The sequence below is a fragment of the Semicossyphus pulcher genome, unplaced genomic scaffold, assembly GCF_022749685.1.
Source record: "Semicossyphus pulcher isolate SPU_LCO1_2020_fin unplaced genomic scaffold, fSemPul1.0.p SCAF_2, whole genome shotgun sequence".
NCBI lineage: Eukaryota > Metazoa > Chordata > Actinopteri > Labriformes > Labridae > Semicossyphus > Semicossyphus pulcher.
Genome location: NW_027211693.1, coordinates 8,545,551 through 8,568,347, shown reverse-complemented (window position 1 = coordinate 8,568,347; position 22,797 = coordinate 8,545,551). Strand labels below are relative to the sequence as shown.

Genomic DNA, 22,797 nt, shown 5'->3' with positions numbered 1-22,797 from the left:
GGATCAGTCCAAAGTTAAAAATATTACTAAATGGTCATTGTAACACGTTTCGGTATAACTTAAACCAGGGGTCTCCAACCCTGCTCCTGGAGAGCTACCTTCCTGCATGTTCAGGTTTCTCCACACTCTAACACACCTGATTCAAATGTTTTGCTCATTATCAATCCCCTGAGACGCTTCATTTGGTTGATAACGAGCAAATCAATCAAATCAGGTGTGTTAGAGTACGGAGCAACCTAAAATGTGCAGGAAGGTAGCTCTCCAGGAGCAGGGTTGGAGACCCCTACCTTAAACAAAGGAGGTATAAAATCCCAATTAGTGCGCTGCAGGGGTGCTGGTTGTTATATTTGGACAGAGCCATGCTAGCTATTTCCCACTGTTTCCAGTCTTTATGCTAAGCTAAGTATACTTGCTTCAGGCTCCAAATCACATTCATTGTACAGAAATATGATTGGAAATAAATCTCAATAAGTAAACAAATAGGCTCAGAAGCTTTTCAACATATTATGTAAACAGAAACCACAAACTGAAAAAACAAAAACCCGTAATCATCCAGTTGAATTGATTACATAAACTGGGAAAAAATAGCTTGTTTATTGTTTTGATTACAGCTAATGGCGTCTTCGCCTGTTGAAACATGCAATGTTTACATCCCTGGAGAAACGCTAAGTATTATACAGGGTCAGGGTTTATTTCTGCAATAATGACAAGCTCATTGTACATTATCCCTGAGGCTGACTGAGACACTCTGTCTGAACCACGTCTGTGTTATTGTGCTGCTGTATAAGAAAATCTACTGTGTGTAATTAAAATGCTCCCCTCAGGGCTAATAGCTATTGGTTCCTCTCAGACTATTCAATGAAAGACAGCCGGGCCACCTCTGACTAATGACTGTAGAACAATAAAACTTAAAGGCATACAGACTTAGAGTCACCAAGTCCTACTGAGTGAAGTGAGAAGTGTCAAATGCCCCTGCTTGTGTTAAGTAACCATTTTAAATACCTGAGAAATATCAAACAGGTTGAACCTTGTGGGCTTTTGCTGTTGATATTAGCCTTTTGCCTCAAGGGTCTCATTTACTTTGTTCCCCGAGGAGTCGAGAGACCATGTGGCACACGGTTCCTTTCATATTTGTCACCGGCGGCAGATTCTCAATATCCCTCCTGCCAATTCACCAATGAGATGAGAGGAGTGCAAATTGCCCTCCTGAATGCATTGCTTTAATCAGCATGAATCAGGATGCAGATTCAATCTTGGCTTTTACTTTTACCCTGCCATTTAGATGTTTCAGCTCGGCTTTGTAAATTCATCTGAGGGATGAAAAGAAATAGCTGTTGCATAAGAATAACAATATCTTTAATCACTCAGAACAAAAAGATATAACTACCTAAGTCCTGCATGTCTGAAAGAGATATAGAAGCATGATAATCTGTTAAAAGAACAGGCAGTGCTTACTATAAATAAGAACATGAACAGATTTTATTATTTTGTGAGAGAATATAAGCGCTCGAGTCCATAACAAATCATTTTTTAAAGTCATTTTCTTACATGAATCTGCAAAGGCACATTCAATCACTCCATCAAGCCACAGTCCTGGCAGTGTTTTTTTAAAAATAGTCCCATTTTTCTTCACAACACGTGCTGAAACCTGTGTTCAAAGCGAGGCTGTCTGAAGGAGCGGACCGGCTGCAGCACAGATTTCCCCACCGAGTTGCTCAGCTGCTTGAGGAGCATCCAGAGAAGAAGCAGCATCAGCGTCAGGAGTCCGAGGAGCAACCCCACATACAGGCTCAGGTTCCAGCCCCAGCCCAGAGCCAGGGGCAGCGAGGTGGACGCCACCAGAAATTTTCGAGGGGCAGGCATCAGGTTAGGCAGCCACCCGCCCTCCCCACCTCTTCCAGAAAACACTCTTTTCCCCAGACTTGGATCTTCTCAGGGGATGGACAGATGCTGTGCTGCAGCTGTAGGAGCCATTGTTTAAACAGGTATCCAACTGATTTGGTTAGGCTATAGAATTCCCATCTGTTTCCATGGCTTATTCCTCCAGTTGGTGTGCTGTGTCACTCACAAAGCAAACCTGTTGTGTGAGCATGGTCTTTGAGCTGCTCCTGAGCTGAAATGGTGGAAATCTGTCTGCAGCTGGACTGTGTTTTGCTTCCAGTCTCCTGTCAGACGCCTCGCACAAAGCCAGCCTCCCAATTTATCACGAGAAAGAGAGAGAGAGGGGGAGAGAGGGAGAGATGCCTTCAACACCACTGGCTGCCTCTACTTCCCTTCCACAGAGTAAATCAAATCCCTGATGGATGACAAGTGGAGATGTGACGCCTGTTAATTTACTGAAAATTACATGCAGACAAAGAAAGGGGCAACCTTTGTTTGCTTACATGTTTTAATAGATCGATCTCCCTCCAGCTCATATAATGGCTTGAGGGAAATCAGAACTGTGCTCACTTATTTTGAGACGTTGCACAACTGTTTTTTACTCGTGTGACGTATAGTTTAATCTGTATTTAGTAACTTGCAATGTGCTTTAGATCAAATTGGCTTTCTTGCTTACATCGTGTATTTTTATACATATGTGCATTTACATATTCTGTAAGCATTGAAAATTGCTAAGGTTAATGTGAAAACACTGCAAAGACTAAAAGACTATATTGAAGAATTTTAATCACCCTTAATTTTCGAAGCCAGGCTTTCACTCCCATTTTCTTCCTCCTTGTACTTCCATTGTTAATTTCCCTTTTACAAATTCTCATTTATTGTATTAATCTTTTGTTCATTTTACCCAGGGTCTCCAGCTCCTTTTCCCTTAGTTCATTCATGATCTAAGGAACATTTTTTGGGTTAAGTAAAGCCTGTGGGTTTAAATGTTTGGGTGGCATCCTTTTAACATGCTGCGGTCCCCATTTTGAACCTGAGGAATACATCTTCCCTTTTGTCAGGGAGGCTATAACAATGCTTAACATCTTGTTTTCCTTAAAGAAATTGGATCTTTTAGAGCACATGCCACACATTTAAGTGAATGGAATCTAAAGCCTCCCATTAAGACCTCACCGGAGCAGATAAGGATTAATCAATTTTAATATGTTTGTACGAGTCAAACCTTTAACCTCCTGTTCAACTACAGCTTAGCATTTAAAGCCTCGGGCAAAATTACACGCATTAAGGGTAAGGTGCCGTAGATCAATAAGCCATCAGACTTTTAATGAGCTATTCGACCATTTACACGCTTGTACACAAGCATTCCAGACTTCAGGTTTTAAGTCCCCATGCATCTGAACGAACCATCAAGGACCAAAACAAGTCCTTTGCTGCCCCCATGAGTCCAATGTGATCATAAACTTGTAGACATGAAGTCTTACTTTAAATGGATTTTTATTTACAAGAGCCATATTTTACAGTGCAGAAGATGCCTTGAAAAGTATAAGACACCAATGTAATGAGACAGCTGACTCAATGACAGACAAAATGTGCTTTAATTGCCATCCAATGAGGCCAAATAGTGACGGTTACACCACAAGGTGAACCTGCAACAATAACTGCTTAGATCAACTCAACCTTTAAAGTAGAAAAAGGGGATATTAGAGTTTGAGACACTGTAGATCAGAGCAGAATGTTTACACAGTGGCGATAGGACCTCTTCATTTTGTCTGTTTAAAAGTCAAACCATTAAAACTGCTTGATTAACCAAAACTGAGGCGTCTGGTATGAATGCATGTATAAAAATACCATTAAAACTCTAAACATCTAGCTCTACTCCGAGAAGAGCAGGCCAGGACATAAAATTGTGGCACAAATTTAAAAAAAATATGAGAGACTGACAGGGGAACAACTCTACATGGACGAGGGGATGGGAAGACATCAGTTCAGTAGCAATTTAGTTGGAGCGTCGATGAGGGAAACTTCAGAGTACCTGGAGGGGAAAGAAATCAGAACATTAGGTCAGGGCAAAGAATAATGAAATCTTTGAACAGTTTAGAGCAGGTTTATTATCAGCCTACTTACTTAGTGCCCTTGTACTTTTCCCGAACAGACTGCTGGGCATGCTGAGGAGCATTGAGGTAAATTCTGTGCAGATCCTCAATGCATGGCATCAGATCTTCCAAGGAGTAGCCGGTCTTCTCTATCAAGGACTTGGGCTAAAGGAGAAAACCAGTCATTTTGCTTGTGCTCTTCATTTTCCACTCAGGGCCTTGTAGATTAGTTCAGATGCTTGCAAAAATATTCTTTACACACACTAAAGATTAGACAAGTTTAGCCTTACCACTTAATGTTAAATGCAAGCCCTACACTTTTTATCCTTACCCATGAGCCACCAGTCACGGTGTTGTTGGCCAGGGCGTAGGCTGCTGCAGCTGTCTGTGATGGAAGGTACTTAAGGAAGGGATCTGAATCAACCAGACTGAGCTCGCTGAGGTACTGAGGAAAAAAAAAAGTTACAATTAATGTAGATAAATTACACTGACCACAGTTCATTTGGGCTAAGAGCAAGATTTATGGTTCTACGCCATGTTGGCTATGAAATCCTTTGACACAGGTATCCAAACAGTAAAGCCAAATGTTTATTAATTCTCACTAAATCGACACCAGGCTTACCATTGCCAGGCTCTCCACCTGTTTGCTGACAGACTGATGGAGGAAGTAGTGGGTGAGAAACTGGTTGATGGTGGGTGCTGCCAGATCAAAGGAGAGCACTTTAAGCACCAGATGCTCCATTCTTAACACTTGCTTCTTGGTGTAGGTGTCGTCTGTGATGTAAACAAACTCTGCCACCTCAGGGGGGTAGATCTCTTCAAATTTCCTGCATTGGAACATTTAGTAAAGTTAATTCACACGGAAAGCCAGGATTGAATATATGCTACAAACTTGCAGTAAATTTAAAATGAATACATACGAAGCCAACAGCGTGGCGGCAGTTCCAACCAGCTGAAGCTTCCCCCTCAGGACAGACATGGATGAGAGGAAGCGATCGATGTAGTTTACAGCCAGATAAAGTGTTTCGTTCTGGAGCTTGTACTCTTCTCCAACCTCGACCAGCCAGTCAACCAGGATGGCCCTCATGCTGTTTGTGATGTCCGGTTGCTTCTTCATGTAGCCTGCTTTAGGTCTGGTTTTTACCTGTGAAGCAAAACCATTGTGCAGTATACATTAACCAACAGGTTCTATATTTATAGATACTTCACTGCAGTCTCTAAAGTTCCTGTGATAAGTATGATAACTCAAGCACACAGCTGAGTAATCTTCAAAGTAGAGCAGTTTGTTGTATAAAGTTGGGAAAAGTAGCATTTCCCCTAAATTTCTCACCTCCATCTCCCTCAGGTACGTGTGGATTTCAGCAGCATATTCTGGGACCTCGTTTACATTGATTAGCTTCTCCTCCCCCTCAACCACAGACATGTCCATGGGCGAGTCTGAGCATAGAAAGGTATAAGATTACTGGTCAGCAACGGGAGTTTTATTTCACCGATTGTGAATTTGAAAAATTTCACCAAGTTTTATAAACCTACCAAAGCTGACATCCATTGCTGATGGAATATCAATAGTGGCCAGGGGCCGTCTGAGGCATGCCACAGCATTGTTAATCGTGAGGGGAGACTCCTCAGGGATGGACTTTGCTTTGACAGCGTCGATCGCAGGCTGTGGCTTCTTGGCACAGGCGCCATCAGGCTCATCCACATGGATCTGAAAAGAGGGCTGTTTGGCAGAGGGCTTCTCAAAGCAGCTTTTGCTGAAATCTTCATTTTTGCAGGACAGGGGCTGTGTTGAGTCCTGGAAGCAGAAAGCAATGCCAGGTCAGAACTTTGGCATTTGAAGTTAAAATATCTCTTGCAGGGAGGCAGCATTGAAACATACAATTTTTCAATGTAGACAATATATTGCTACTACGAATGTTCATGTAACACCAATTAAAGCTGCATGAAGAAAGTGGTAATTCGTTTTTATTAAAGACACAACCATTTACTGCCAGAGTGGAACTGTTAAACCATTTTTCAATAACTTGCATCATAATAGGATGTCAGCACCTTTTAAACTAATAATGTTAGGACACTAAACCAAGCCTTGTCGGTGTCTAAGTAATGCGTTGGATTCAGCATTATAGTATAAAGTGTAGGAGTAATGCAGATAATAAAATGGCGGAAAGCTTGAACAACAGAGGTTGATTTAAATATTATACTTTGAGTCCGTAAAATACAAAAGCTGGTTAAAATACACAAGTAATGCCCGACATGCAAGCAGCTTATTGTTATTTGGCAAGATGACAACTGAAATTAGTTGCCTCCAAAACGTACAATAGCCCCCATCGTAGCTACAGTCATTAGCAAACACTAGCTCGAGCTAGGAGAGCTACTTAGCATCGTTACCCAGACTCACCTGTTTGGTTCCGCGCTGGTTCTGGGTTTTGCTCTTCTGATTGTTCTGCAGGGCTCCAAGCACGGTTCTGTTGGCCGCTTGTTTCGGTGGAAGGTTTTCTTGGTTTTCGGCAGCTCGGGGTTTTATCGAGCCCCTGAGTCTTGACAGCATATTTTCTTGGTTGTGATACTCACTAGCCGCGCTTCCCTGTCCTCTGTTAGCTCCCGACATGTTTCCCTCAAACAAAAGTTTAACCTCTGTCCGTTTGCTTAACAAGAAACTACAATGATTTAGTGCTCTGGGTGTGAAAAATAGATGAAATCGGGTTTAGTTGCAAAATATCCCGTATGGACTCTTAAATCGAGGCTAGCATTAGCTGCTATCTTGCCAAGGAAGGTTAAAGAATAGTTCAATCAAAACTGAGCTGTTGAGATGGCAACGACACTTGGAACTGTAGTGCTAAAATAGTGCAGATGAAAACAAAAAATGCACAGTAAGCGGTACAATATCTACAATAAGTACAAAGTGTTATGAAGTCGCCATACTAGTCAGTTTCGAAAGCACCAACCTGCAATGAAGCCAGCTAGCCTCGGTCCTTTTACCCAGAAACATGTATAGAGATGTTGCTTTCTCTCAATTCAAGTAGCCCGCGAGGATTGAAAAGAACCAATCACAGGCCGCTCAGCAGTGACGTATTAGATGTACGGGAGCCGAAAGAGCTCAAAGTTCGCTTGATTACAAATTTAAAACCGGTTTGACAGATTTCGAAGCAAACGACACACAAAGGCGTACGTTATATTGAAGTTACAGCTGTGGGATTTTCTGTGCAGAAAAATAACCCCTGCATATCTTTCAACAAGGAAATTTTTTTTCACTGTTATTATTTATACTGTCATATATTTTTTAAATCATTTTATTGCCACCTGTACTTTTTGTCTAAATGTATTACTTGAGTACTTTATTTAATTTGCCTGTTTTGTGAACTGCTGTAAGGAGTAAATGTGGGGATCAATAAAGATTGTCTTATCTTATCTTAATGGCAACTTAAGGTGGCTATTTTACTCATAGGGATGGTCAAACACCTGATTCATAATTTTTAGTAAGAGGCAAAAGATTTCAAATTGAAGCACTGAAGCACAAAAATGTGATCTAAAAGGCTCCTTGTGCAGCATAATTGCCCCTGTCGATGCTTTATTTATGGATATTATTTATGTGGATAATTTTTACTAAATAATTAAAATTAAGGTAGTTCTTTTGATGCTGTAGTTGGATGTGGTGGGCTTATTCTGGTATTTTAATATTTAGCTCTTCATCAAATTTCATAGACTGAAACAGCTGCCAAATAATCAGAATGAGAATAACTTTATTTATGTTATGGACAAGTTAGGTGAATTACCTCAACGTTATACTTCAAGTGTTAAGAGGATAAATATGAGGAAAAAAACAAGTCATGTTGGAAATTAAGCACATAAACTGTTTAAAAAACATACATTGCTTGTTTTTTCCTGATGCAGAGTCACTGTGGAGAAACAATGAGTTTAAACATGAGTTTACTGAATGAGGTCTGAGCATGTTGTGTAGAATAATTAATTCAACATTTGTCAAAGTTGTCTCATGGTTTCATACAAGCCTTTTCCTTCGTGCAGAATCATATTTTTTGTTGTGTTTGTTTACAAGACTTCCCATCAGCCCCTTGTTTGGTGAAACCACAATGATTACAAATAAACTCTTTGTTTACATCAAAACATTGGCCTTACAGTGCTATGATTGTATTTGAGTGCTTTTAACTGTCTTTTATTCTGTCACTGAAACTTTCAATTTCATCCAAAGCTTAAAAAAGGAAGAACCTTCACGATCATTGCAACATTATAGTGGTTTATTTAACACCATACTTGTTTTTAGGTGCTATCAAAAGACATAGTTTGGATAAATAGTATCTACATGAAAGTATGACAACGTGACATTTACACTGCTAGTATCTATCATGAAACAACACTTTTGTATTTACAATACAAAAATAGCACAAATAAAGATCTTGAAGACAAGTTAATAAATACCCTTAAGATCTACGTAACATCATACCTCATTGAAAAAGTTTAACAGAGAATTTAGGTCATAATTATCAAGTATCTCCAGCAATGAGGACACCTTGGTTTTCACGTTCTGGCCTTTGAACTTGAATTTGTCAATGAACAGATCTGTGATCATTCCTACAGAAAAGAGAAAGAAAAGTATGAGTCACCACCCTCCAACAAGATTCCTGTCATTATTTCATCCTTGTATCGTAGAATTATTTTTTTTGTAAAGATAACTCTGTCTTGCAGTTTTAGCAATGAATTGACAGATGTAAAATAGAAGCGAAAGACACAAAAAAGCAGGAAGGAAATTGAGTTAAAGTGTCTCTGTAAAATGCCATGTTGACACCGCACCATAAAGCCTCTCGAGGTGTGCAGGCTGCTTCTTGTACTCCTCAAGCAGATTAGCAGATTCATCCAAGATGTTTCGATACTCTGGGATGAGGAAGTCGGCGTTCCCCTCATGAACCTGAAGTTCCTACGAAACAGAGAAATCATAGGAGGTAAGTAAGGGATGGGTTTAAGCCCTAAAAGCCCTGAGAGAATCTGTAAGAACTTTAAGCTTCTAACCAGAGGTGGGATTGTGGACATAAACAGGGAGTGTATTGAAACGGGGGATGTTTTGCTTCTGACAAATGTAACCTTTACTTACCTTAAGTGCATCAATAAGCTGAACTTTTCTCGCCAACAACAACTGGTACTCCAGTTTTGGATGTATCATCTTCAGGGTGTGGCTCACAGAGTCATCATTGATATCTGAAGGATTAACAGACAAAAAAAAGAACATTAGTTTAGCAGTATTTAATTGACAAGAAATTACACTGAATAACAAAACACTTACCATATGAAATGTTCAGATTGATTTTCCTCTTGGTAGCTTCTTTGGAGAGAACATCACTCAGTATGGAGATGGTAGAGATGTTGTCCGACCTGAAGTGACCCTCCCCTTTGCTAATTCCAGAAAAAAACAATAATTCAAGGAACATTAAAACAACAAATCTCCACTTTGCAATCTTTCTACAGCGTGCTGGTATTTACCAGTATGCGGCTTCAAGCTGTGTCCCAAGAAAAGTGTTATTGAAATAAAAAGTGATGTTCTCTCCTGCTGGTGTTTTCTCTGGCACCTCAGGCAAACAGAAGACCACCCAGGAGTGGATCTCAGCAAAACTGAACTGTCCCACCAGACTGAGCCTGTTCATGGGCCTGTATGACAGACAGAGAGACAACGTAAGAGACAGATAGACATGTAAAAGCATATGAAAGCAATGTTATAAGATTTTAATGTTACAGCTATTGAAATATATGGGACTACAAAATACAATCAAAAAAATCTAGCCTAGTTTTTATGACAAATAATTCAAAACAAAACAACCTTTTGGCATTCTTTATTAAAAAATAGAGCTCCAGCATTTGGTGTGAGACATCGTTTGAATGGTTTTTCATTTCAATCCAAACAAATCTGATGTGTCGAGCCATTTAGAAGTCTGAAACCAGGCTAAGCAAACCCAAAAATAAAATTTTCCAGACCAATTCAAATTTAGTTGTTTAGTTAAAATTTTTACCTTTCTTGGTCAATGCTGTGTGTCCGCTGGTGAAGGGACAGAGGTTTGATCTGGTACTTGCGGACCTGGCATGTCTTGGGTTGCAGTCTGGGGGTAATGTAAGCCTGCAGGGTTCCATACTGCCCCTCGATGGACCTCACCTAGGAAAACAGATACTTTGGATGAAACACATTATTTTTTCTGCAGTCAGTGTGTGCCTATTTTTAATATACAACAACTGTATTTTTGAAAAAGTTTTGATGCACGTGTTACCTTAAGCTCAAGTCTGGTAGTGTTAGCCTGACATCTATATGTGGCCAGAAGGAAGTTCCCATTAGGTTGCTGGAAACAGATTAAGAGAGTCAGGCCTTTGGGAGCAGCAGCAGGTTACTGATTTATTTGTACACACTCTTTCTCTTGTGTAGAAACAGTTTACACGCCTCACCTCTGAATCACATTCACTGAAACTGACAACAGCCGAGTTCTTATCCACATCCAACAGGTCTATGGGGACATCACTCTGCAAAAGAGGTTGATCTTTAAGTTACATTTTGTATGTTAAAGAGTATTATTTATTCATTAATAGCAGAGTCTTTAGGCACGGGTCACCAGATCAGGGTTGCCAGGTCTGTGTGACAAAACCTGCCCAAAAACCACAGCCACTACCGCAGCCGGTTATTCATGTAATTTGGATACAAAATAGGTCTACCCAACCAGCGGACAAAAATTTCCACCCACAGCAACACTTTAAAAGCAGTCCAATTCAGCGGGAAAACTGCGGACCTGGCAACCCTGCAGCAGATGTTTAAAGCACAGGAATTTGTTGACAAGCAGACCTGGAGCAGCAGATTGTCGATGGCAGTCTGCACCTCCAGAGTGAGGCTGTAGCTGGCATCGTCCTGGCAGAGGGTGAACTTGTCATTGATACTGAAGATAGGCACAGCAGAGACAGCTGTGCTGGACTGGGAGGTCTGCTGGTACTGCTCACGGCCTTGCAGAACTTTGACCTGCAGCTGCTCCAGCTCTGCCCTGCAAAGCAACAAGATGACTAACTGAATGTGGTTTATAACGTGCTTGATCCACTAGTAGTAAGTCCAACACATGAAAGGCAGAAGACTGTATTTATAATTAGAAATGAAGCACTATTTTACTGATACCTGAGTGCTTCTACTTTGGACTGGGTCTCCTTACTCATCCTGACCTCGTCTCCAGGGCCTGCCTCAGTCTTCTGGGGCTCAGTGGTCAATCCAGTCACCCATCCTGAGAGAGGTAATGACAGTAATAGAGAATGAGCTGTACATGTCAGATCTCCTTCTACTACTCCATGTTTTCACGAGAAGGAAAGCATTGAAAGAAATTCCTCTCTCCCTGATCAAGAATGAAGTTAATCAGTTACACAGATTATTTGACAGGTAATCACATAAAACTCTCTGAAAGAAAAGTTGGGAAAACTAGGAGCACTGAGTAGTGATTTTTTAATCTAACCTGTGTAAGTGGCAGTCAAGACCTCATCATAAGACTCCTTCCCCACGCAGCCTCCCTGGATAGAAGTTACACTCTCAGACAACACCTGAAGTTAGGAAAGAAAGAAAACTTTAGCCATCAAGATAAGATAAGATAAGAACTGTATTAATCCTAAAGGAAATTACAGTGCCAGATAGCTCCAAAAATAGAGTACAAAATTAGAAATACAAAAAACAACTCAAATATAAGTGAAAATATAAAGTGTATGGATTGTAGCAAAAGAGACAGTCCCATAATATTACAATAGTTATCTACAAAAGTAGGCAGGAAGTAATGGTGGCAGTTAAAATTACAGTAGTGCGGACAATGATCACTATCAATAGTGCCATCCAAAAAATTACAACGGACTCGGGCATCTAACACTGCCAGGCAAAAATACAATTAATACCATTTAATCTAAAATGTAAAATATAAAAGTAACTTTTAAGGCATGCTGACTTGGGTTGGGGTATAATAAAAAATTAAGAGATATGCAGGTTTGACTTTTCTAAAGTTAAGCCAAACTGTATGAAGTAAGCATAGTATGGCTATTAAGAGCAAAAAAATCATAATTTAATATGTGGCTTAATATACAATATGAAGTAGTAGTCTGCATGGACAAAGCTTTTCCACATCGTTTTTTTATCAGCATTTTCAAACTACATCAAAGGAGTGAACTGGGATTGGAATTGGAGTAAATTCTCTACATTTAGTGATTTGTGCAGCTCATAAACTCACATGCTCAAAGCGCAATGTTGGCTCATTTGTGCTTTCGAAACCATAGACCTCAACTGTCCCGTCATCCCTGCCCACCAGGACGTCATTCACACCGTCCCCAATGATATCATAAGTGTCAATGCACAGGATTCCTGATAGGAGACAAAAAGGTGTTCATCTAGGATGTTGGATGCTCTTTAAGACAGTGACAGTTTGCAAAAGTAGATGTATTGTGTACTGATTGGGTTGCAAAAAGTGGTAGTTATTCATGTAGTTTATGAGTGATTTGTATTAAATTGGCTAAAACATGCAAACTCTGCTTTGGTCATCTAAACAACATACCTCCTTTCTTCTTGTCATTGTCAATCTCCCATTTAGTCGCAGCTGAGTCCTTACCGATCTGGATCAATCCTATTTTGCCGTCTGTAGTTCCATAGAGGACTTCCTCTCCTGTAGAGAAATCATTGATGTTATGTTAGATGATTTCTGTATGATGCAATCTCATATACATTGTTGTAGTACACAGCACATGATGGGGTTAACTTGCCTCCATCTTTGTTGTACAGTTCCAAGACAGATGGAGGACCAGGGACTTCAATTTCATATGCAAGCTCCGATCCCTTCAGGATTTAAAGCACACAATAATAAATCTAATCCAACAGTAGAATAATTTACGGTACAGAATATATAATCTTGATCTACCTGCAAAACTCTGAGAACCCGATCTTGGCATGCCAGGATGGGGACAATGCGAGCCAGGTTTTCTGAGGACAAACAGGTGATATCATTGATCTTGTCTCCGGAGAGGTAGTAGTCCTGGTCCTTGCAGTCACAGTAGTGGTTATAGATGTAACTTGCACAGACAAAAAGGTCTGCGCCAGCAACATGCCTGGAAAAGAGATAACCACATACTTAACCATACTCAATACACTACAATGCACACAGTTCTAAAAAGTCAACTAAGCAGTTTAAGTCAGTCAAAAATGAATTAATTGGCTCTTACATGGCGTTGATGCTCTCAGTGAGGTTGGCCTCAAAAGTGAGGAACTGTTTGCCTTTCTTAGTGAATCCTCGAACCTGAGAACCAGAACAAACAAAGATCTTCTCCTGAGGTGTTCCTGCAGCTCCTCCAAGGTCCATCCTGGATATTTTCTGCCCTGGGAGTGTTTTAAACACGGGCTGAAACAGAGAGTTACATTTCATTGCCATTAGAACCTAAAATTCATCACATTTAGATCCAACTAGTATGATAGGCAAAGAAAACCAGTAAGCAAGACACACACCACTGCTTCTCCTTTCTTCATTCCAAAACATGTCAGTATACCATCATGATCAGCAATAGCAACCTGAAACAAAAGAGGTGACAACCAAAACCATGATGCTGTAATATGAAATCTTTAAAATATAATGCAACAACCTACAATAAAACTAATTAGTCTGTGTTAGTGAAAGCAAGTATTTTTCTGACAGATTAAAATACCTTCTGGGTTGCCTTTTTCCCCAATGCTGGAAGCAGCCTCATAGTTTTCTGGGATGTCACACCAACCTGTTAGGACAAAACAGAGTTAAGTGTTATTAAAATTGACTGAGGACAAAAAGTAACTTGAGAGAAACACCCTGATTAGACAGCAAACGTTTTAAATCAAATGTCAGAGTAAAAGACGCCTGAAAGAATATACCTGGATATAATCCACTCGATTTAGTTGGAGGTCCATCTTCTTTCTCCACAGGTTGTCTTTAAAAGGTGGAATAAAAGTGTGCTGCAAATCTCAGAAGATTATCTGGTCATAAAACTACAGGGATCCTTAGTTGTAGTCCACCTTAACCATATGCCATTCGCAGCTTGTTGCTAACATTTCCATCTAAACTACAAGACGACAACGATAGTGAAAAGAGATTAACCATCTAAAGCAAGGAGATAAGCTCGACGTGCTAATTTTCGCTAGCAAGCTAATCAGCTAACCCGATTTATTCTCACGCCAACTGTTACTACTTTTTTTGAACATTAACATATCATCTCTAAAAAAATCTACCGAGCGACATTTACAAAGCTAAAATAAGGCAGTGTTTGTATGTGTTATAGTGCGAAACAAACCTCGTTAGCCGTTTTAACGCGAGTATTACACATGAACGTTTTGTGCTACACTTGAGAATCAACTGAACGCAGTGCCCGTCGCCAATGGCAACGCTGCCCTGTCGCAACAAGCTGTGACACCATTGGAAGATGTCGAACGTCAGAAATTGAAGCAGTGTGCTGATTGGTTGACTCGCAAAGCTAACACAGAGGGTACCAACTCCCCTAACTCAATAGCTGTGTAATGTTTGTTTTTCACTGGTGCTGATGGAGCTTTAGTGGCCACTTTATTACCTACACGTAGACATACTAACTGAATTTAATACAACAGTTCTGTCAGAATAGTGTTCAGTTTGTGGTTAAATTCTCGGAAATGTTTATTACGGAGCTCACAGTTAAAGGTGGTGTTTTACCGAAATACATTGTGATATTGATTGGTGTTTGTATATCTTCCTTTATTTATATACATGAGGGGGATTGGGATACTTATAATTGAACTAACAACTCTGACTCACCCTTGACAGTGTCAAAGCAGCTATATAACAACTTGTAATATCAATAACACTTTTTTAATATCAGGTTATACTGTATTATGTTTATTATTATGTGCAATATCTTCCTTGATAGCAAAGGCTTTATTTATATTTACAGAGTGCTTTTTATGTGCAATATCGCCACTTATTTATTGCTAGGTGCAAATGACTAACCTTTCACTATCCTGTGCAATATAACTTTTTAAAATTACCATGCACTGTTACATATTTATGTAGTATAAGGTTTTCATAGCTTCTTATTTTCACTACAAATACAACTGTCAATGTAACTGCCACCATTGCATTTTACTAAGCTTTATTTTATAAATATTTATTGTACTATTGTTATTTTATTAGACACTGTCTCTGCATTTAACCTCTGTACACTTTATGTTGTATATTTCACTTATATTTTAGTTATTTTGTATTTCTCGTTTTTGTACTGTAACTTTGGAGCAACCTGGCACAAGAATTTCCTTCGGTATTTATTAAGTTCTATTCTAAAACCCATAATGTGCACAGTAAAAGTAGCATTTTTGGCATCGATTGTACAGGTGTATCCAATTCAGTAGCCACTGAGTGTTTAACGTCCAGATATACAATATACACATCTTGTGCTTTACAGTAAGCTATTAATATACTTCTAGCTAAGAAAGTCTATAAATCATTTTATAAATGTAGAGGGCTTTAAGTTAGAGGTTAAAGCTAATTGATATTATTTTGGTAAATTGACTTTGAATAACGGCTGTTTGGCATGACTGTTATTTTATTTGAAACACATTCTCAGCGCAGAAATACATGCATAATATATCTAAGGGAAGCAGATACTGTGGTGCGTTACTTTCTTTAGTTGTTCTTTATTATTTTATTGGTTTAATTAAGAGATCATTTTATTCTCGTCATAAAAATGTGGTTTGTTTGTAGGCAAACACATTAAACATAGTTGAAAAAGAATGAAAGCATGCATTAAGCAGGGTAGCTACATAGCAACAAATGAATAACAAATATATCAAAACAGTTTTCAAACTGAGAAACAAGTCAAAATGCATCCAGAAGTATGACATGCAACTCATTTTCAAAATGAATCCTACAGCAAAATGTCTGGTACCTTAAAATATTCTATAAAATACAGCAGATATCTTGTTTCTCATTTATACACCCATTTTGACATCATACCTACATAGAATGTGCATGTTGTTAAAAGAGTGAATTCATGGCATTGATTGAATACATTGAAAGTTAGGCATTTAGACAAATCAGAGCAACAGATGCTTGCACATAAAAAAAGAAATTTGACTAGGTAGAAACTGCAAACAAACCCCATCCTCCATCTTTCAAAGCACAAGATCATTATTAAAAAAAGAATAACAATTATATATAATCATATTTTCATTTAAGTTACTAATCTCAGAATGTTAATGTTTCATCATAGAATAAGCAATTTCATGAATAAATAAGGACATAAAAGGAAAAAATAACAGCCGATACAAACAGAACACAGCTGATGTCTACTGTGCTCCTTTCAGTGAACGTAACAAAGTGAGGAGTGTCCACTGCTTCAATGAGGTCACATTAAGAAGATGGGAAAAGAAATTATCACCGTGAGACTTCAGTGCATTACTGGCTGGTCTTCATCTGTACTCAAATATACAGAGAAGTTAGAGCACAGACTGTAAAGTTGACATTCAAAAGGTAGTTCCTTCTGTTGATGGCAATGTCTGTCCCCATCAGAGTTTAAGTCACATCCTAAATGCTGGAAAAACAAAACATAAAGAAAACAAAACTTCTTATGTAGTGTGATCAGACGCCCGTGGGGGCAAGACGGCTGATAAAGGCGATACTGCTGAGGCACATTCTCCTGAAGAAGGCGGGGCAGGCAGGCTTCATGATGAAGTGCTCCAGAAGAATTCGCAGCTCTGTGAACAAGGTGCTGCGGTGGAAACAGATTTGTTTAATAAGCGTTTCATCAGATGACATTACTCTGCAGTCAACAAGTTTAGTACATTTGTAGCCTAATATCAGATGGAATTGTCAACTTATTACAAACGCCACTTCTTTTTCACTCAATTTGAAGGAGTTTTGTCTGTCAGACAGGTCTAGGTCTCGGCCGATTCAAAGCTCTCGACCAAGGCACTTAAATTTGTTAAATTCTAAAATCACTGTACAGTAACATATCAAGCAGTTAAGAATATTTTTAAAAATATTTTGATATAACCTTTCAGAGGGTCTTTCTATTTTGAGTCTAGATACATGATGCTGGATGCGGGATGCAAGTATGTTTCTGCATTCATTCATAATAAATATACTAAATGCTGTAGAGTCTGACTAATGCATTTGCGGCCATTATGACTTGCTTGCAGTGTAAGATACTTTACATAGTGAACAGCTACACTTCACAACATTATTGTATAATTTAAAATCTTACCGGCAGTATGGGTTTCTTCTGGATGTGTAGCGCAGAGTGAGGAATCTGTAGTAAATGAAAGGCAGCAGCAAACTCCCCTGGCCGCTGTGAAACATACATGACAAGATGAAAAAAAAAATTATAAAAAAAAAAGGGGCATAACTGAGTACACAGAATATCTATAAAAACACTTACAATCCAAAACAATGACTATTTTGCCTCAGTGTACCTGGGTGGCTTCTCTGATACAAATCATTCAGACTGATCTTGAAAGTGAATTTGGTTACTGGACTTTACAGGATTGTGCTTTTGTGTACTTGAGACAGATAAATACATATTAGTCGTGTGACAATACAGTAAACTGGCCTGCTCTGTCGCTAATTATCTGTCCCAAGTATTTAAGATGACAGAAAAATGTCGAAGAACACTATCTGTACTTCCACCACAGTGGCATTGATTATGGCATACAAATTGGTAAATAGTGTAAATACATTCTGATAAAGAAAATATAGTAAGGATCTAAAAAGTGTCTTGACAATAACAAGGCAAACACTTTTGACAGTCGTGTGTGTTTACCTAAAAAGCATGAAAACAGTGGCTGGCATCAAGAAGATCTCATTGCAGGCGATGAACTTCAGGATGTTCTGCTGATTGGCTGTAAGTTTATCGAGGAGGTTTCTGATGAACATCAGGCTGCTGGGGCCCATTGACTAGAGAAGAAGAAAAGATACATCAAAAATAAAGGTAATCACATATTTAATCATGAGCTTTATTAGATTTTCAGGTAGAATTTAGGTCTCTCATCAATGGCTGATTGACTGCGTAGACTATTAAAACATAATTTGGCAGTTGGCAGTTAGTCTAGCTGAGGCTTAAACAATATTTAGCAACAGGCTTTGCAGTAATGCATTGTAGCTAACAGCATTAAAAGTCACAGCAGGTGACTGCTGCTTGTACTCACATCAAGGACTTTCTTTGTGTATGTTGTTGCATGAAGCAGGGAGAAGAGGAAGACTGGGAAGATGCTCACTGGACAAGTGTTAAGGATCAACACACAAAAACCTCAGGTAAAGTTAGGACCCCATTAATATAAATGAAATCATTGGATATGGTCATACTGGAGCATATGATACATACTGAATGCTCCTAAAAGCCCCACTGCAGAACATTAGCACTTTCATGTGATATTAATCAGATCCACTGAATGTGCAGTGTGCACTCACGCAATCAAAAAGACAGGTCTGCACAGAAACCCTACATGGACCGTCTTCAGGAAAAAATATAAGCAACATAGAAATTTAAGAAAAATCAGGTCATAAGAGAGAAAAGTAGCTTTAAGTTTATAAAAAATGTTATTCAGAATGCAAAAAGTTAATGTCAATATTTTCAGATATGTCGTATTGTGGTACTTCTTTATAATATAAACTTTTAAATTAGGTTAATCTCTCTATTTACAGACTCTACATAGAAATGCAGAATCTGTAGGCAGGGACGTGGATTTTAGGGATGGCAAGTGTTCTGGTTTCTGCGCTTGTAGTTTGAGTAATATTGACAAATCACGTATCAGCAGACTGCGCTGGATGCACGAAAAACAGTTCGTTTAGAGAGCAAAAGCAGGCAGACTGTAATGCGCTGTAATGACATCCCGGCTACCATCAGTGTCATCTGACACATCAATTTAGCTTCTTATTAATCTCTATTAAACAGACATCTGCTTGTAAGTTCAGCTAACAATCTGTTCTAGATCTAAAATTCAACTTGAGATATATTTCCTTGCCGCCGTGTCACGAAAGCAGTTCAGCGTTCGGATTTCCCGACTTCCTCGAACGCATCAGAAATGATCGATCAGACCTCTGTTCAACAAACTAGCATTTTAAAAGTACTTTTCTTCTCCTCTTGAGGACAGACCTGACAAGGCTTCATTTTTACTTTTTACTAATCTGTATCATGATGTTGAAATTTCGGCAAAGGCAAGACCCGTTAATTAAAGTAAATCACAAGAAAAATGGTGTCATTTTCTGTAATCAATGCAGCAGTCTTGACTGGAAGTCGTTTATCGCTAACCGCTGGCTACACGCCCGGCATGTTCACCACTGTCCCCAGAGGCTACATCGTCGTCAGACTATAGCCGATGGGATCCAAGACTGAAATGAGGATAATGGCCATGCGGTCCTAGCAGTGCATTTTTACGTTGATATGATCGATGCAATGGAACTTCTACTTGGATTACAATAAATATTGTAATCCATATGAGATTTAAAAATTTTACCAGATGTATAGCACTACGCATTAGTCCTTGATAGACATTTGAAGGTGAAAGGATACTTGTGATGGGGTAGGAGTTGACCAGGATGAGCGAGTAGAGCAGGTAATGACAGCTGTCTTCCTGAAGAGCCTGGGCCAAGAAAGCTCTGCTCAGCTGAAAGCGTGGAAGCCTTTGATGCAGGCGTAGGGCACTGGTGAGGGCGTTCGCTAACAAGGCTCTCTGATAGAAGTTGGCTGCTGCATAGGGCCTGAAATACACAAGTCAGAAATGTTCTAAATTATGTTACTGCTGGAAGAAATGAGAAAAGGGTGAAAGCAGTCTGTTACTGTCATATTTCTAACTCATAAAACTTTAGTGTCACTGAGTGAACTCACCCTAAAATTGGTAGAATAAACATTACAGAGCAGTAGACGGTGAAGAGTCGAGAAAGCCACATTGCAGTTTCCAGCTTGTTACTCATTAAAAATTGCTGTGGAAGAAAGAAAAGAATAAAAATTTGCATTTTAGGCACAAAGTACAAGGAAAAGTGATGAGTGTTGTACCTGCTCCATCGTTTATGATATGACATCGTGTTTGAAAGATGTACAGTGTTAATCGTGCTAGAGTTATAAACAAAGTGCTGAGACACCTCTGTAAACTTGACTATTTTAGCATTAGAAATAACAGGATGTTTCTGCTTCTGTCCTCTCATGTTTACTGAAAACAAATTGACTGGGGCTCAGACTGTCACTCGTGTCCTCCCAACAGTCAACATAAACAGGCCAAACTAAAAAACAACCTAATTGAATCTAGCAGTTAATTTTGGCACTATCTCTTCAAAAGTCTGGAGACAACTTGCAGCTGTTTCTCATGAAAGACCCTGGTCTTTCAGCTGTCATCCCCATAGTAAGTTCATCCTTGAGTTTCCAAATGATTCTACATATACTGACTAGTTTATATACATACCAGTAGCTCAACATCTAATGATTAAATAAATTTGTGCTCCAAGCGATGATGAGTTTCTACCAATTTTTTTCTCAACAAATTGTGACTTAAACAATTTTAGAACATTTGGAAATATTCACATTATAGTGGAAAGAACTGATATATTTTTGCCCTTCATGTGTGAATATGCCATGAACAAGTGAGCAACTATTAAAATGATTGCAGATAATTTCCTGAGGAGGCACACCTTCAAAAAATGAAAATGAAACTTGAGTTGTTAATTTATTATGAGTCTGTTTGAATTCAACTCTGGATTTATGTAACGCTATTTTCTCAGACTTGAGAAATCTCCCTCTAAAGCCACAGAAGACTTCCTATGAATGTTCAGTAGGAAGATTAGTTCTCCATGTGATGAGTACCTTTGTTAGTAGGATCAGCAGAGTGCACTTTACAATGTGAGAAATAGTTGGAAGACGTAACTGTGCTGGTCAAATAGCCAACTTACCACAGGCCCTAGCTGGGGAGGAGGACTTTGTTGGTTTGTGTCAGCCATCTTTGGAAGTGTGGGTTGCTCTATTGGGAAAAAAATTACATCATGAAGCAAAATTGACTAGTCATACCAAAAGGCATTATGAATAACTATTTGTAGTTGTTGTTTTGTTACAAACATTTCCCTAATCTGCAACTAACAAAGTATTTTGTTTTTGTTAGGAAATATTGGAAAATGCCCAACTACCATTTCCAAAGCAGCAACTAACAAGCACTGAAAAAATTAATCATCAATAAAAGTTGATAATTACTTTTCTGAAATGCAACATATATAAACATTTCCACGCTACGTTTCCACCAGCCTCTAGGTCGCGAGTCAGCTTTTAATGTTAATTGCACCTCGCAAACTTTGATCCCTGTTAATGTTTATAGTATTAATGTAGTAGGACATTGTTGATGTATCACTGAAATGTTGAGGAAACTATTAAAGCAATTGCAGCACAGAAAACCAGGATAAAACTGTGGTATTTTTTTTTAGGGAACTAGTTTATCTTATTAAGAATCATCTTCAGAGGAAAAGCATCACAATAACCAGCGAACTATTGCCTCCATCATGTGTTCCGGCTGATGTGAAAGATGCAGCTACATTAGCTCCGTTAGCATCCGCTAGTTTGGGTAGGTAAGACATATCTCCTTTATTAAGTGGAGGGCTGATGCAAAAGGAAAATCCTAACGCGTTACTACTGAATAGAAGTCCATGCTAAAATAATGAAACATTGAGGAGAGTCCTCTTTTAGCGTTTATTGATGCTAATGTGACGCTAGCTAATGCTAGTAGCAGGTGGGTCTAGAATATTCTGTTACCATCGTTACTAGCATGTGAGCTAAAGCCTCTGCTAACGTTAGCTCTTACGCTAGCTCGTGAATTTATGTTTCCCTGGTTAGGCTGGCCAACGTTTGGTGTACCGGCTGTTTAAATGAGCTCTTACAGGATGAACACTCGTGGGAGATAAGGTACAAAGCAGTTATAGCGCAAACAGCTTACCAGTGCTACAGCGTCGATGTAATACGGTGCGTGCTAATTTAAAAGTGACAGGCTGCTGGAGTCACTACAGTGAAGTAAATGATCAGCTGACCTTCTGAAGCAAGAAGGGAAATTTCTCTCGCGATAGTTTAGAACGTTACTTCCTGGATCACAGGCAATACTTCCCTCTAGTGGTAATTATAATGAATTGCACAAAGGCCTGCAATATCTCTGCTGACATCTGTAAAGATTCTACAAACTACAACTTAATACAGAAGTTGGGAAATAACATGAATCTTTCATTTGCAATATTGTTGCATATATATCCTATGACAGAATATCCTATATGCTGTATAGATACAAGACGATATAGCTTTGCCTTGGGTACATTTAGAGTGTCAAATTCCTTGTATACCAAAGAAAAGTTGGTCAACAAAGCTGATTTTAAATATGGTTAATGTGTTGATGCGTTACACATTTAGCCTGTTGATTTGTTTAAGCTGAAACAGATATTAATTGATTAACATTGCCAAAATAAATAAAATAACACATTGAAATACGTATTTAGGGTTTTGTAGACATCAACAGCTGCTCTGAGGACGTACATCTGGAGGAAAAATCTGCAGTGCGCCTGCGCAAAGGTCAACGCCCACATGTTTAGAGCACAGTGGGTTACATGTACCCCCATTCGAGCATAAAATATCTCAGGTGGTGATCAGCAGGCTTTCTTATTTTCCAGTTAGAGATGAACTTAAGAATTTTTTGCAAAAAATTGCGTCTTGTTTATAATAATAATAGCCTGCTTTAGTGTTTAATTTAAATGTTATTTGAAAGGCTGCCACAAGAGGGCGCACTGGACCAGACTATCCATGCTCCTGCAGGTTGGCCTATAGCCTG

General features: G+C 39.0%; 3 protein-coding genes across 3 annotated transcripts; all 3 read right to left on the bottom strand.

The window, feature by feature from the left end:
* Positions 1-3,391: 3,391 nt before the first annotated feature.
* On the bottom strand, positions 3,392-6,934 carry ccna2 (cyclin A2). The gene is made up of 8 exons (XM_069669990.1): positions 6,373-6,934; positions 5,508-5,769; positions 5,305-5,411; positions 4,895-5,118; positions 4,597-4,801; positions 4,306-4,419; positions 4,006-4,139; positions 3,392-3,913 (listed from the first exon to the last, which is right to left on the bottom strand). Exons 1-8 carry the CDS (start codon positions 6,580-6,582, stop codon positions 3,862-3,864), a joined length of 1,308 nt encoding a protein of 435 aa, XP_069526091.1. The 5' UTR covers positions 6,583-6,934; the 3' UTR covers positions 3,392-3,861.
* An 856-nt stretch (positions 6,935-7,790) lies between these two features.
* bbs7 (Bardet-Biedl syndrome 7) lies at positions 7,791-13,941 on the bottom strand. The gene is made up of 19 exons (XM_069670099.1): positions 13,867-13,941; positions 13,668-13,733; positions 13,471-13,533; positions 13,191-13,366; positions 12,890-13,076; positions 12,735-12,807; positions 12,530-12,637; positions 12,209-12,339; positions 11,453-11,537; positions 11,125-11,227; positions 10,804-10,996; positions 10,413-10,487; positions 10,241-10,309; positions 9,989-10,128; positions 9,465-9,629; positions 9,268-9,377; positions 9,079-9,182; positions 8,781-8,904; positions 7,791-8,561 (listed from the first exon to the last, which is right to left on the bottom strand). Exons 1-19 carry the CDS (start codon positions 13,900-13,902, stop codon positions 8,428-8,430), a joined length of 2,142 nt encoding a protein of 713 aa, XP_069526200.1. The 5' UTR covers positions 13,903-13,941; the 3' UTR covers positions 7,791-8,427.
* A 1,610-nt stretch (positions 13,942-15,551) lies between these two features.
* Positions 15,552-22,006, bottom strand: tmem33 (transmembrane protein 33). Its single transcript, XM_069670050.1, has 8 exons — positions 21,922-22,006; positions 20,894-20,961; positions 19,839-19,933; positions 19,524-19,711; positions 18,160-18,227; positions 17,775-17,908; positions 17,220-17,303; positions 15,552-16,724 (listed from the first exon to the last, which is right to left on the bottom strand). The coding sequence occupies exons 2-8, from the start codon at positions 20,939-20,941 to the stop codon at positions 16,595-16,597; spliced, it is 747 nt and encodes a 248-aa protein (XP_069526151.1). The 5' UTR covers positions 20,942-20,961; positions 21,922-22,006; the 3' UTR covers positions 15,552-16,594.
* Between the last annotated feature and the right edge of the window lie 791 nt (positions 22,007-22,797).